We start from the raw sequence: 13489 nt of genomic DNA on the forward strand, positions 1-13489 counted from the left end.
TTCCCCCTTAGATTTTTCTTCCCTCCTCTTCACTTTAAATACAGGTAAAAATCTAAAGTGCCAATAAAGACAGAGATAGAGACAGAACAATATTTGTTAGAGAGATTGGGCAGACAGTTACAAAAGCTATGGTGCCTGAGAGCTTAGACTGTTTCTCTGTGTGCATGATTCCTAGCCACAAGTTTTCCGGGGGACAGCTACTCAACCCCTGCTGGGGGATTTCTTGTGACTGGGAATCTCTCCCCAATCTACCATGAGCTTGCTCTTTCCTCAGCTCCTGCAGTTCTAATCATAGTGGGTCAATATCTTGCTTTATTCATTAGTGCTCAGTCTGTTCTTTGGAAAAACATAGAGAAACTCCATTCCCTTTTCCAGAAAAGGGCTTTTGGGATGTAGGTTAATTGAAAGAACTAGGAAACGAGTTCAGATGCCAGAAGGTTACAGAATGGCGCATGCACTTGTGCTGGGTGAAAGAAGTGAGGGAAGCCGGTGGGCTGCCTGGCTGGGAGGCAGCTAGGGATGATCCCTTCCTGAGTTAGGCCTCAAAGCTGGTCCAGGGGCAGGAATGACAGTGAGGGGGAAGTGCCTTTCCAAGCACCATCTGCTGGAAGCCTCATTCTGTCAAGAAATAGGGTATTAATAACTTCCTCATTTGCCTTGCAGACAATCTTATCTCCAACAAGAGAAGTATTTTCAAGCCTTTCATTGATGAAGTGATGAGGTATAAAAGGTGCCTGGGAAGAAGGTGACTGTGGCATCCTGACCTCTGGGCAGAGACAGGCCTAAACTGGCAACATGACCAAGTAGATTTCAACCCATCCAGGGTCTGCAGAGGCCAGTGAACACCGTCAGTGCAGGAGAGGCTCAGATGTTCTGACCCTGCTCCACTGGGCAGGTGGATTCCAGGAGGTGAGCGCTTGGGGGCCAAGGGCACAACTAAAGAGCAGAGGTGTGAGGACACACGAGCACCTTGAGGACACAGGAAAACCAGGGGCTGGCTGGTCTCTGAGAGGACTGTGTTCGTATATAACCCAGAGCCCTGAGAGGGTCTGCCTCCTTTTCAAACCATGGGGAAGCAGAGTATCTAGATATTCTAAACTGATCAGGTGGACCGCTGCAAGCACTTAGTAAAGCAAGCAGTTAGTCCGATTTGCATTGCTAAGGAAGAGGAGAAGTCCAGTTCCTGTTGCCAAAGTGTTCAGACACAGTCTGAGTGGCTCCTGCCTTCTGTTGAAACAAATTCCTGGGAACTGGGTACCTGGAACTGGCAAAGGACTGGATAGGACTTCACAGCCACTGAAATGTGCCAGAGAAGAAAGAAAACTTTCATTGGGGAAGACAGGTCACCACTGGTGTTGTATGAAACAAGAGCAGAAAAGGCAAGTCCAAGATGCAGTATTTAGCTTGAACAGCACTGAAATCCTTGCTCTATACCCTAATAAGTGTGAGCATCTGAGAGGACATTAGTTAGAAAAGCAACAAGAAAATTACCAAGCATTGATATTATAAAAGGATATATATATATATGTATATATACACGACAAATTATATATATAATTTTTTCCTTAAAAACATCCAATTACCAGCACCAATGTGGCAATCAAGACCAGCTACACAATTTATAGGCTCTGTACAAAATGAAAATACAGGGGCTGTTGTGCCAAAAATTATGATTTTCAAGGTGGTGACAGCAACCAAGCACTGGGCCTGTGGGACTGTGTAGGTCACATGCCCATGACGCTGGCCCTGCTGGTTTCTCTAGACGCAGCAGACAGAACTTACAACTGTAAGTTCGGCAAGTCCCCTCTGAGAACAAGGACGTCTGTTTGGAAAGGGGTGGAGAGGTGAGGGCAGAGGTGGGTCTGGATACCTGTGCACTGAGAGTGGTAACCGACAAGTCATCACTAATCGCTGGAAGCCCTGGCCCACCCGAGCATGTTTAGCAGTGAGCGGCTGCTCCTAGAATAGTGCCATGCATATGTGGTAAGTGCTCAGAAATGCTCGTTGAATGAGTGAGTGAATGAAAATGAAAGACCCAGAAGGTATGCCTATCGGATCTACAAGTCACATGAAGCTTCAAAGGATCACTAATGAAAGCTGGAATGTGGGACTGACAAGCTGGAATATGGGACCATCCAAAAAAATGAAGATAAAAGAAGTTAAAAAAAAAAAGAAGAACTGCATCTATACAAGATGGAAAAGACCTGGCCTAGCAATAATTCACATACAAGGGAGTTGGGAAGGGGCAGTATTCCAGCTGCCCAAAAGACGGCACTAAGATGTCTTCTGTGGCAAGGGAGGTATTAACCAGCCACAGGTGAGTTCTGTTTGGGGCTGTGAGAGCCACTTCCAGAGGGAAATCTAGCAAACCGATGTGGCTCTGGGAAGGATGTGGCAAATGCCACGGGGGGGCCAGTTCCAAACCCCGTCTCTCTCTTGCCTGCCTGCCTCCACCATGGAGGCTGGGAATCCAAGCCCCGCTCTGCAAGCCACCCGGCTGCTGGGGGAGACCAGGAGAATCTTCTCCACAAGATAGAGTCCACTGCTGGGCTTCCAGGCAGCGCATCCTCTCCTGATAGAAAGGACCACTAGGCTCCAGGCGTGGAGCCTCCCCTGCCCCCTTTTCCTGGCACAGACAGCTTGCCACACTGAGGAAATGGCTGCACCGCTGGCCCAGCACCATGGTGTGAGGAGACCGAGAGCCTGGCTCCTGCCAACCGCACTGCAGCGCCGCGTTGCCCCCTCCCAGCTGACCCCGGGACCACCACACCTGAGAAACAAAACCCGACTTGTTAGAACATTACCGACTATTTCCTGTGCTATATTTTACAACCGCATGGCTACTTTGTACGTAACTACCAATGGTATGGAGCCAGGTGGGTACTGGAAATATCTGGGGACACTTTGTAAACTATGTATATAATTGGCTAACCTCTATGCTGTACACCTGAAACTAAGACAAAATAATATTTCATGTAAACTAATTTAAATTTTTTAAAAATAAAAATGAAAAAAAAAAACCAAAAAACCACCCTATTTGTTCATCATGTTTTCTGTTCCTTGCAGCCGAAAGCTTTCCAATGAATACAGCATGTCACGAGGGGATGGACAGAGAATACTGGAATAGGCACACGGACCAGTAAGAGGAGGAAGGGGAGCCAGGCGGAGATGAAAATGGGGAGTGATGATACAAAGATCCACTTGGACTAATGTCTGTTTTGCAAACATCTGCTCAAAGAAGGTCCAAGATTTTGCAGGGGTGAGTCAGCCTTAATTGGGGGCAGGGGGTAGGTATCTTTCCTTTTAGTTACGTTTTTCTATTTCTCTTCTTACAATTTGCAAGAAGACGCATGTCTGAATTCCACTTCTTTGCCTTCAATCAGATCTCACTCACTCTGCCGGGAACATGCCTCGGAGCCCCGGGCAGACCTAATTCTGCACGGAGGCCAAGTTGCCATGGCGCTCTCAGCCGCCTCTCTGCAGAGCCGAGCAAGATGAATGAAGAGCTATAGTCAAGCAGGTGAAAGCATCACTTCCTCCACTTATTTTACTCGCTGGGTCATAAAGTCTTGGGAAGTTTCGTTATTTGGAAGGGATTTTGGTGTAAAGATTTTGATGGCTGTTTTTGTGCTAGTGGCTAAGTATGAATCAGAGAAATTGTCCTCAGTCTCAGTCTCTTCCTAAAATCTTCATGCAGGAATGAGATCAACTACCGCCTATTTTTAACAAAATCCTGCCTCTTCTGATTTAAAATCACAGTAGCACAGACCTTCCATTTTTGCCTAAGCAAGGGTAGAAGCAGAGGAGGAAGGTCTCGAGAAGGAATGTGAAGCCTGTCCAAACAAGAAGAGGAAGGGGCCTAAGAAAAGTTCAGGGTTGAATTTCCACATGCTGGTACTTAACTCTGAAATTCGCAAAACTACATATTGCGTAACACAATCCCATAATTGCAACGTACCCTGAGAATGAGGTGTTTCAATTCATCATCCGACAGAAAGGTTGGTTTGTAGTTTGCTTCTGTGTATGGATTGGTGGCACCTTAGGAAGGAAAAAGAAAAAAAGAGTTGGCTCCTTTATATTCAGATACTGTCTCAATTCCACTTCACTTTCTCACACCTTCCAGCCTGGTCCCTACCACCTGGAATCGAAATTTTACTTTCTTCTTCCTTAACCGAGACAAGGTAAGGTCTGATTTTGAACAGAGTCCTGTAATGCCCAAGAGAATTCCACTGAAAAGAGGACACTGTTGCCTACAGGAGGCTTAACAAGCTTGCCTTTGTCACTATAGAAAGAACCAAGAGCAAACAGAAGGAAGTTACAAATCTGCATCTAAGAGAGAGGGCAGCTCCGGAAGCAAACTGGAAGCGCTGCCTGGGAGGGCTCCCTCCTTCCAAGATGTATATTAAGTGTCTTGTCCAGCAGGCCCTCAAATCACCACTCTAAATGTTCCTGGGAAATTACCCAGTCTGCCAGGCCCTGAGTAAACAACGCTGTAGAAGGCAGTTAGTGTTAGTCCCCCTTCATCAGTGGTCAGTTAAATGAGCTTGCCAACCCAGCGAAATCCATTACTTCGGTAAATGCAACTGAAATGGAACAAGGCTGATGTTTAAAAGGCCATCAATCTGGCATCTTTCAGAAGAACAATAACTTCTCAGAGAAAAATGCCAGCAGTAAACGACTTGGAATCTTCAGAGTGGTTAGTAGAAGAGGGAAGACATAAGATGAAACTGGTCCATAACAATTCCAAGTACCACGGGGAAGGAGGGAAACAGAACGTGTCTGTGACTTTCATAAGCAACTAACAAGACACCGATGGTTGATCCACATCCCTGCTTTTTATAACTTGAGATCTGCCACTCTTTTCCTTCCAGTTTAATAGAAATTGGCTTACAGTAATTTAGTCTCTACCATTTTCACGAATATGAATTTTTAAATGCCATTCTCCAAGCACGGGATACAACAATTATATTTTTGAATAATGATCCAAAGTCAGACAAAACCAGCTACTTCTTATTTCTGGTGGCTTTGTGGAAATAAAAAGATGCAATTCTTTTACCACACAGCTCAGAGATCTGAGCGCCTACTTTCCAATTTCCTCAAATAGTTCAAGACTAGCTGTGGAAAATTCCAGGAACAGCAATCACTAAAATGCCTGATATGTTTCAGATTTCTCTTGTGGTTTGGATAAGCCACTTCCACATTTCTGCCTCAGTTTTCTCAACCTCTCCACACTCAGAAGAAAACTACTGCCTTCCTCATAAAGGGTCTAGCCAGTTCGGGAAAATTCCAGGAAGGTGAGCATAATGATAAAAACTCAGCAAGAACCATCAACTAGAGACTTACTCTTCAGAGGAACCATGATGAATTTCCCTCAGAAACACTAAAATTGACTTTCTGCGTCACTAAATGTGCCTGCATTTCTGATGTTTAGCATTATGTGGGTGGGGTCCAGGCACACAGATCTGAAAGACGGGACATCAGCAGTGTCCTCTCTGGTAAGCATGTAGCCTGGTCACACGCACCGGCAGACACAGGCACACAGCCTCGACCCTCTGGGGATGCAGGGCTGCAAAACCGCATCTTGATCCTCCCATAAGCTCAATATTCACTTTATTTGGCATCGTGTCTGTTGCTGAAAATTACAGGCATACTACTCAAGGCTACACATTTGCAAGTCATAAACACTTGCCTTAGGGACTTAGGAACATTCTAGGCAAGAGCGATACATCTGTGAGCAAGGGCATAAAGGACAATAAAACCCTGGGTCTCACCTCGTAATGTTTTCATGTGCTGAACAGCCATCCGCAGCACAGTCAGTTTGTCTAGTTTCCTGGACATCGCATTGCACGTTGGTACCAAGGAAGCCAATTCATCAATAAAACTGTTCATTTTATCCCGACGCCTCTTTTCAATTTGACTGTGAGCTTCCCTGGACAACAATATGAAAAATAAATTCTATAAAGTGTAATCTAGTGCCAAGGAAACAGTAGCAAAAATAAATTATACCCGTTCTCAATATTCATCTGACAAGGCAAATTTAGAATTTGTAGATTATTTTAAAGTAGGCTTTTCTACTAAAGTCACCCCAAAAGTGGCTTCACTGCCAGGGCAGTTTTAGGTTGGTTTTTTTTTAATGCTTACCTCAGCCTTAGACTTAAGGAGAAACATTATAAAAACTGTCTTTCAGAGAAAACCTATTGTTAATTTCTCATTTCTTTTCCTCTTAGGCTCTGTAAAGTTGGATTTTAAGATGGGGGCAAAAGACAAAAGGAGGGAGGTAGAGGTTTCAAAGAACAGAACATGCAGAACAACCATCATCAGGGGCCCCAGGGCCCCTGTGAGCTGTCTCTGAGGTTTGTGAGGAGCGTGCTGTGTGGCCTGCCAGAGAGACTCACTGATTGAGTCGCCAGGTAGCTAACGCAGTCATCCTTGGATCAAACACGGCCCCACACAGATACAGCAGATGCTATCTCTGCCCCCAGGAACTTCTTCCAAAGAATGCCACGACCTTCCCTCCCAGGAGCTGTTGCCCACTGAGGCAGCATGCCGGTTCCACTGGCACACACTCTCCTTGACTGGTTTGCACCTGCCATCTGTGACTGTCCCCGTAAAGAGGTGCATCCACAGTGGAAATGTAGTTTGCTGCCGCTGCCATAGCAACAGAATCCTGAGCACGCCTGCCAAGGTGGGTCTGCCAGAGGAAAGCTACGAGCCTCAGGGCAGCCAAATTCTGCAGCCCTTCGTCCTGTGTCATGACACAGGCTCACAGCAGGAGGGCTGAGGACCCACACGGAAAGGGGTCAGCAAGTGTGGTTGGAGGCAGGAAGGATCAAGTTAGAGAATCTACTCAAGGGAGCAGGGCCTCATCCTCCCCACCCTGCCTGGCCTTCAGCTGCAGTTGTCAGAGTAATAAGGGCGCCTTCAGAGGCGAGGTGCAGCCCAGGAACTGAATCACTGAGCCCGCTCTCTTCCGGAGGGCCCTGGAGTCAGGAAGGAGTAACCTGCCAAAGACGGGGCTGGGGGAGGAACCTTAGCCTTGATTTCTTTTCTGCTCCCTCCAAAGTCCTCTTCAGATGAAACATGCTTAGACGACAAAGAGAGAACAGGGGCAGAAGCCACATCAAGCCAGGGACCCCTGCTCCCTTCCTTATTCGTTAAGACCATGACAGTGTCAGAAGAACTGTTAGACAGGGACCAGACGCAGTCTCCTCGGCTACACTAAGAAACCAGAACCAGGACAGTTTACGGACAGAATGAGGCCCCCTCTTACCTTGCATTTTTAATCCTTCCTTGGTGCTCTGTGTAGTCTAACCTGGAAATAAAAAAGCAAAAGATAAAAACACAATCCCCAGGAGATTATAACTAAATGGTAAAGTTATACATCTCTGCTTCTTCCCTATCTAATTAATTTCCTTGTTTAATCCCTGTCATCTCTCTACAACACACAACACTGGTTGTTGGCCAAATTGGGGGCTGGAGGGAGACAATGTTGAGCGCACAGGCTCATAGCCTCCTTGCTTATCCCCCACCCCGGATGTGGGTGGAACCTGCACCAAGTAATAGAACGTGTAATTATGCAAAGAAATGGCTATAATGATGCAGAAGTTCAAATAACTAGGTTCGTGGTACCTTCCATGAGGGTCATCTTTGTCTGTGTCCATGCTTTCCCTGAAAAAAACAAGAGGACGTGACTATTAAAGACATAAAAAATATCTTCTAATCATAATACATAAGGCTCTCATTTATCCAGAAACCAAACAATTAAAAAGCACAAATAGCATAGTATTGATTATAATATATAATAGTCATACAAATAAAGAAAAACAACTTGAAACTGCTATAAAACTCGAACTGGTTTTCCAGATTATCAAAAGAAATTTATATATATTCTCAATAGAGTTTCCGTATTAACATATTTTACCATATTTTGATTGGGTGAAAACTGGGAATACATAACGCTTACGGAAACTCTCGGTTAACCAGAGTATCCCAAGAACTATAATACCTCATTCCCTTGCCATTCTGGATAAATGGAACTTATTCATTTGCAAAGCACGCCAAGCATCAAATATCTGTGCATACATATATATTAGATTGTGTGGGGGACTGAAGTGCGGAGCGGAATCACAGTACCAGCAAAGAAGCACCGAGCAGACCCCTAAGGCGGCTTTCAAAGGCACTGCTGCCCAGTGTTCTGGTTCTCAGCTGGGTGCGGAACCCTGAGAAACTGGGACAGAGCGGAGGACTGGGGTGGAGGGGCGTGGAACTGTTTGGCTGCAGAGAGTGCCGGGGTCACAGCATAAACCTGCCTCCCTTGATCAGAATTCAGAAATCCAAGTTTCATGGCACCTTGTGTTTCAGTAGGAAGGGGTTCCAAACCCCCCTGGGGTCAGCTCACAGCCTTCTTCAGCTTCTAAATTTATCAGGCAGGTACTGCCTGCCACCTGGGCCTCTCCCCATTCTCCTTTATCTCATAAAAAAAGGAGGAATTATACCCTTCAAACAATGTAATTTCAAGGGCAAAAACAACTTTCTCAGGAGCACTGAGTCACATCATAGGCGCCCTGGATTTCCTCCCAGGCAGAGAGTTTCTCGAGCTAGTCCTAAAATCCAGAGAAATCAGACAGGCCATACAGGCAGATGAGAACTCTCCCTCCCCATTTATCCAGACTTGTATCTGCTTACTGAGGCCAGAGTGATCATCTCAGGTGAGGAGAAGCTCTGCCTGGCTTTAGATGTGACTTTAGTACGTCAAAAGTACAGAGAAATGAATTACAGTTGCTTAATTAATAGGGTCTCCATGAATTAGAAGAGATCTGCGAACTGGGGTCCCTGAGGGAAACCTGTATGTCTTGGGTGGTGACAAGGCTGGAAATCATAGGTAGCAGACGTCTTAGAAAATGTCAGTGGCCCAGAGAGAACATTTGCTGGTCTCCCTGTTGGGAAGTTGCTGCTATGAAAGGACCTCCTTCTGGTCCTCACTCCCACTCTCCATCCCCTGGGCATTTGCTCTCTGAACCCTCTGGGATAACTTACATATTAATCATAGCCTCTCCTAGTGGGCATCTGACCTCCAGACACTGTGCTCCCCAAATTTGACCTGTGAACTTCAGCAGAAAGGACATCTGCTGTAGGGGGCACACCTCCTTGGAGATTTTCCCTTGTTAAACAAAAGCAAACGTCTTAAACAGGCATTTAGGTAAGATTCCACGCAGGTGCCTAAACGTGCCTTTGAACGTTCTACACACACTGCCTTGTTCCCTAGGTGTTTGTACAGATAGAGAAGAGTTGACTGTAAGTGTGAAAGTTTACTTACTCAAAAGAAAAGTCATCAAGTCTAAAAAAAACAAAAACAAAAATACTATTTAATATAACAGGTACATACTAATTTCAATAATGTTTAAGGACAACAGCAATGTTCCTGTCCTGTTTTCTGAGATGACCACTACTTCACTTATCTGCAAATATTACTCAAGCATCTTCCTCAAGGAAAGGCCCTCAGGCAAAAGCTCTCTCTGAAACCACTGAGGTTACAGTCACGGACTTGAGCCATCTTGCTCAAAGGAGCAAAGGAAGATAAAGGGAGAGGTAAAGGCCACACTTGGCTTTAAGACTCTTCTTTTTCCCCTGATATGAAGCAGTTTGAGGGCAGAAAGGGGGAGTGAGTGCCTCAGCAGTGCTGGAGGCTCCCCACTACTTGCTTCCAGGGGCAAGATAGAGAAAAGAAACCAACCGTGTGGCCACCCGGAGCTGCACCTTTCATTCCCACCCCTTTCTGCAAAGAGGACCCCTTCTTCCAGGAGCACCAGTAGCTGGCCCGTGGACATTCCATGCCCCTGAACTGACTGACACCAACTTTAGCCAGAGGAGGACGAGCCTAATGGCCTTACTGGTAGTCGGTGGAGCTGCCTTTCCGTTTCCGGGTGCAATCCATGCCACCGGTGCCAAGGGGGCTGGAGAGGAGGTCGCTGGCGCCCGGGGACATGAAATCACTGATTGTTGAAGAAATGTCCATCCTCTGGTCCGCCATGGGAGGTCTGGAATTGGTACAAGAAGGCCCAGGGGCATGTTTATTTCTTCGTGCTCTTCTGGAGCGGTGGAGGGCCCAGTCGGTGCTGGGAAGGGACGGGTGCTTACTTACAGCACCAGCGCCTCTCTCACCCAGCTACCCGAACAGGGACTTCGCAGAAAGGGACGAGCGTCGTGCTTGCTTCAGGAGTCGGTATAGGCAATTTAGGCTCCCCCTTCATTCTTCTGATGAAAAGCCCAGAGAAGCTGGGCTAGCGCATGAAAGAACTAAACCAGAGCCCAAGTTACAGCCCAGTGCTTCTCCCTGAGGGAACCATGCGTCCCAGATGTTCTCTGATAGTCGAATCAATGAAATAAATATGATGTACTTCTTATCTTTGTATTTTTGTTACAACTTTTGTGAAAGTCAAAGGAAAGCAGAAATTATACTTTCTCAGACTATACAGGGTGGGGCAAAAGTAGATTTACAGTGGTTCGTATGGAAATACAATAATTAATGAATAACAATACAAGAAGAAACTGTTTCACGCGCTCACAACGGTAAACCTACTTTTTTCCCTGCTCTGTATATAAGGTTTGACTTGGGAGTCAGGAAAATATGGTCCCTTTCTATTAGCAGCCCAAAGTCTGTCCCTTCTTCCCCTGCTGCCCTTTCATACCCAGCATCCCCTGCAAGGAAAACCTTGCATAATGAAATGAAGACATTAAAAATTAATTTGCAAAACATTTTGAGAATTTCTATTTTAAAATCACAAAATGAGATGGCCCCCAAAAGAGGCTGACAAGTACCTTGCAAGGAACTCCAGCTCCAGAAGAGGTCCGTGTGCTGCCCGCAGTCGGGGGCCCAAGCTCCACACGGTGTGACTGGGCTGTCACTCCTTCTCTCTGGGCCCAAGGTTCCTCATCTGCAAAGCAGGAAGTAAGCGTGAGCTCTTGCTTTCACTGTTACTATTATGCTCACAGATTAGTGAACCAGGCCCTCCTGGTTAGGTGTGCACCAAATTTTCACTCCTGCCAGAGTAAACACCTTGGTGCACTTATCTCCATACATTTGAGCTGTTATCTCTTAGTATAAATTTCTAAAAGAAGGGCTGACAGTAAAAGGGGACACACACTGTATGTTTCGGTACGTCCTGAAACATTGTGCTCAAGAAAAGCTTCAGTAATTTATATCCTCAACAAGAGCTCTTGTCAAGCTGAAGGTAAAGACCAACCTCATTGTCTTCACTTGTATTTTTAAGTTACTACAGATGGCGTTCCTGTGTTACAGGCATTTCTCTGTTTTCCTTTTTGCCTGCTCATGTCCCATTTTCCTGTCTTCAGTACCCTTGGGCCTGCTCACTCATGTTCACCTGGGCACCTGAAGCTAGTGGGCGGAACACAGACAAGGAGCTGACTGCTCTCACTTTCGCCCCCTCTCACCTCTGAGGCCCAGAGCTGCCCAGCAATCCCTGGCTCCCTGCTCCGTTCACGCTCCCGCTCTGCTATTGAGGACGTCATACTTCTTTTTTCTCTTCAAACCCCCAACAGCTTCCAGATCCTCACTCTCGGCTGATAACTTCACTTCCTACTTTACTGAGAAAAGAGGCCAGCAACCGTAGTTACCAGCCTACCTAGATGCTGCTGGTTAGGACCCTCACCCTGGGCTTGTGCTGACTTCATCCTCTCTCAGGACTCAAGACCATCACCGCAGAAGTCTCTCCCTGATCCCAGCCTGTCTCACCCACCTTCTCATCTACTGGATCAATCTCATGAGGATCAAAACATGTTGTAACAACTCTCGTATTGGAGGAAAAAAAAATTTCGAGCTCCATTCCTCTCCATTCGTTTCCAATTCCTTTCCTCTTACTCTCTATAAACCAACTCCAATCAGGATTTTGTCCCCATCATTCCAACAAGACAGCCTCTATTGTCACCAGTGACCTCCTCATTGCAAAATCCAATGGCTGGTTTTCCGTTCATTCACTCCCTAGATGACCCAACAGCAACGTCTGATAGACATGATCTCTCTCCCTCATTGTCTCTTGGTTTCAGAGATGCCACCTTCTGGTTTTTCTTCTACTTCAGTGGCCACTCATTTCTGGTCTCTTTAGCTAGTTCCTCCTCATCTCCCTCAGATCTAAATGAGGGCCCCATGGATGTCCTTGGACCCCTCTCTGTCTACACTATCTATGTAATTGATATGACAACTCCCAAATTTAATCTGCAGCCCAGTCCTCTCCCTGAATTCCAAGCTTGTAGCACTGCCTCCCTGACATCTCCATTTGAACTGACAACAGAGACCTCAAATTGAAACGTCCATAACCAAACCCCCGGGCTCCCCAAGCCAAGCCTCTCAGTTATGCCTATGTCAGTATTTCAATCCTTCTCGTTGCTCAGGCCCCAAACCTTGAAGTCACTCTGGACTCCTTTCTTTCTTTCACAATCTGCATCCAATCCATTACAAATCCTTTTAATCCAAGATTTTTTAAAAATCCAAAATTCAGCACTTCTCCATTTTTTCCTTTCTAATTTCAGCTCAAATTTCTCTTTATCAATGAAGCTTCCTTGAATATCCATATAATACAACCTCCTGCCAATACTCCCTAACCATCTCCACCCTGCTTAATTTTTTCCCATAACCCTTATCAAAATTTGGCCTGTGGTAATCTACTATTTTCTTTATTTCCTCTTCATTAGACTATAGCATGAGAAGAGCAGGGTTTTGTTTGGTTTACTACTTGCACTTTTAGTACCTGGAACACTTCCTAGCAAACAGGAAGTACTCAATAAGTAGATATTGAATAAATAAATATCTGTATTAGAAATATATTTTTTGTTCAGCACAGATGTTATACTTTTTCCTCTTGTTTGCCTTTTAACTTTGCTTATGGTATTTGTGATAATAAAAGTGACATTTTAAAAAGTCTTTTCTCACCCTGGCTGGTGTGGCTCAGTGTTTTGAGCACTGGGAACCAGAAGGTCACTGGTTCAATTCCCTGTCAGGGCACATTCCTGGGTTGTGTGAGAGGCAGCCAATCAATGCATTCTTGTATCTTGATGATTCTTTCCCTCTCTCCCTCCCTTCCCATTGCTCTAAAATAAATAAAATATTTTTTAAAAAAGCCTTTTCTCACCCCAAAATCATAAAATAGTCTCTTTACTAATATTTTTATAATTCTCCTTTATTTAGCTCTTGAATCCATTTGGAAATGATTTTTGGTACACTACCTAAGGAATTCCCAACCTTATTTCCTCCAATGGCTAGAGAACTGTCCCAACAACATTTACTACACCATATTTCCTGTTACCAATCATTTGAAATGTCATCTTTATTGATTCATTACCTATTTCTGGATTTTTTATTCTGTTCCTTCGATCCAGTTATTTCTATTCCAGTACCACGCTATTTATTATTTGGCCTGATTATATATTTTAATATCTGGTAGAATAAATCCTTTCCCTTGTTACTCTTCATTTG

General features: G+C 45.2%; 1 protein-coding gene across 12 annotated transcripts in view; it reads right to left on the reverse strand.

The window, feature by feature from the left end:
- BMAL1 (basic helix-loop-helix ARNT like 1) overlaps positions 1-13489 on the reverse strand; it is a 104095-nt gene that overhangs the window by 21214 nt on the left and 69392 nt on the right. For 8 of the 12 annotated variants that reach the window (XM_090263913.1, XM_090263905.1, XM_090263870.1 and 5 more), the window contains 7 exons: positions 10819-10934; positions 9891-10037; positions 9317-9337; positions 7630-7668; positions 7271-7312; positions 5772-5929; positions 3959-4038 (listed from right to left, as the gene is read on the reverse strand). In XM_090263913.1, the coding sequence (XP_090120039.1) occupies positions 3959-4038; positions 5772-5929; positions 7271-7312; positions 7630-7668; positions 9317-9337; positions 9891-10030 (480 nt within the window). In that variant the 5' untranslated portion in view covers positions 10031-10037; positions 10819-10934. The remainder of the gene's footprint in view (positions 1-3958; positions 4039-5771; positions 5930-7270; positions 7313-7629; positions 7669-9316; positions 9338-9890; positions 10038-10818; positions 10935-13489) is intronic. The other 4 variants (XM_090263880.1, XM_090263873.1, XM_090263896.1 and 1 more) reach the window with 1 other exon arrangement.

Source organism: Furipterus horrens, unplaced genomic scaffold (genome assembly GCF_987537825.1).
Source record: "Furipterus horrens unplaced genomic scaffold, mFurHor1.1.pri manual_scaffold_2, whole genome shotgun sequence".
NCBI lineage: Eukaryota > Metazoa > Chordata > Mammalia > Chiroptera > Furipteridae > Furipterus > Furipterus horrens.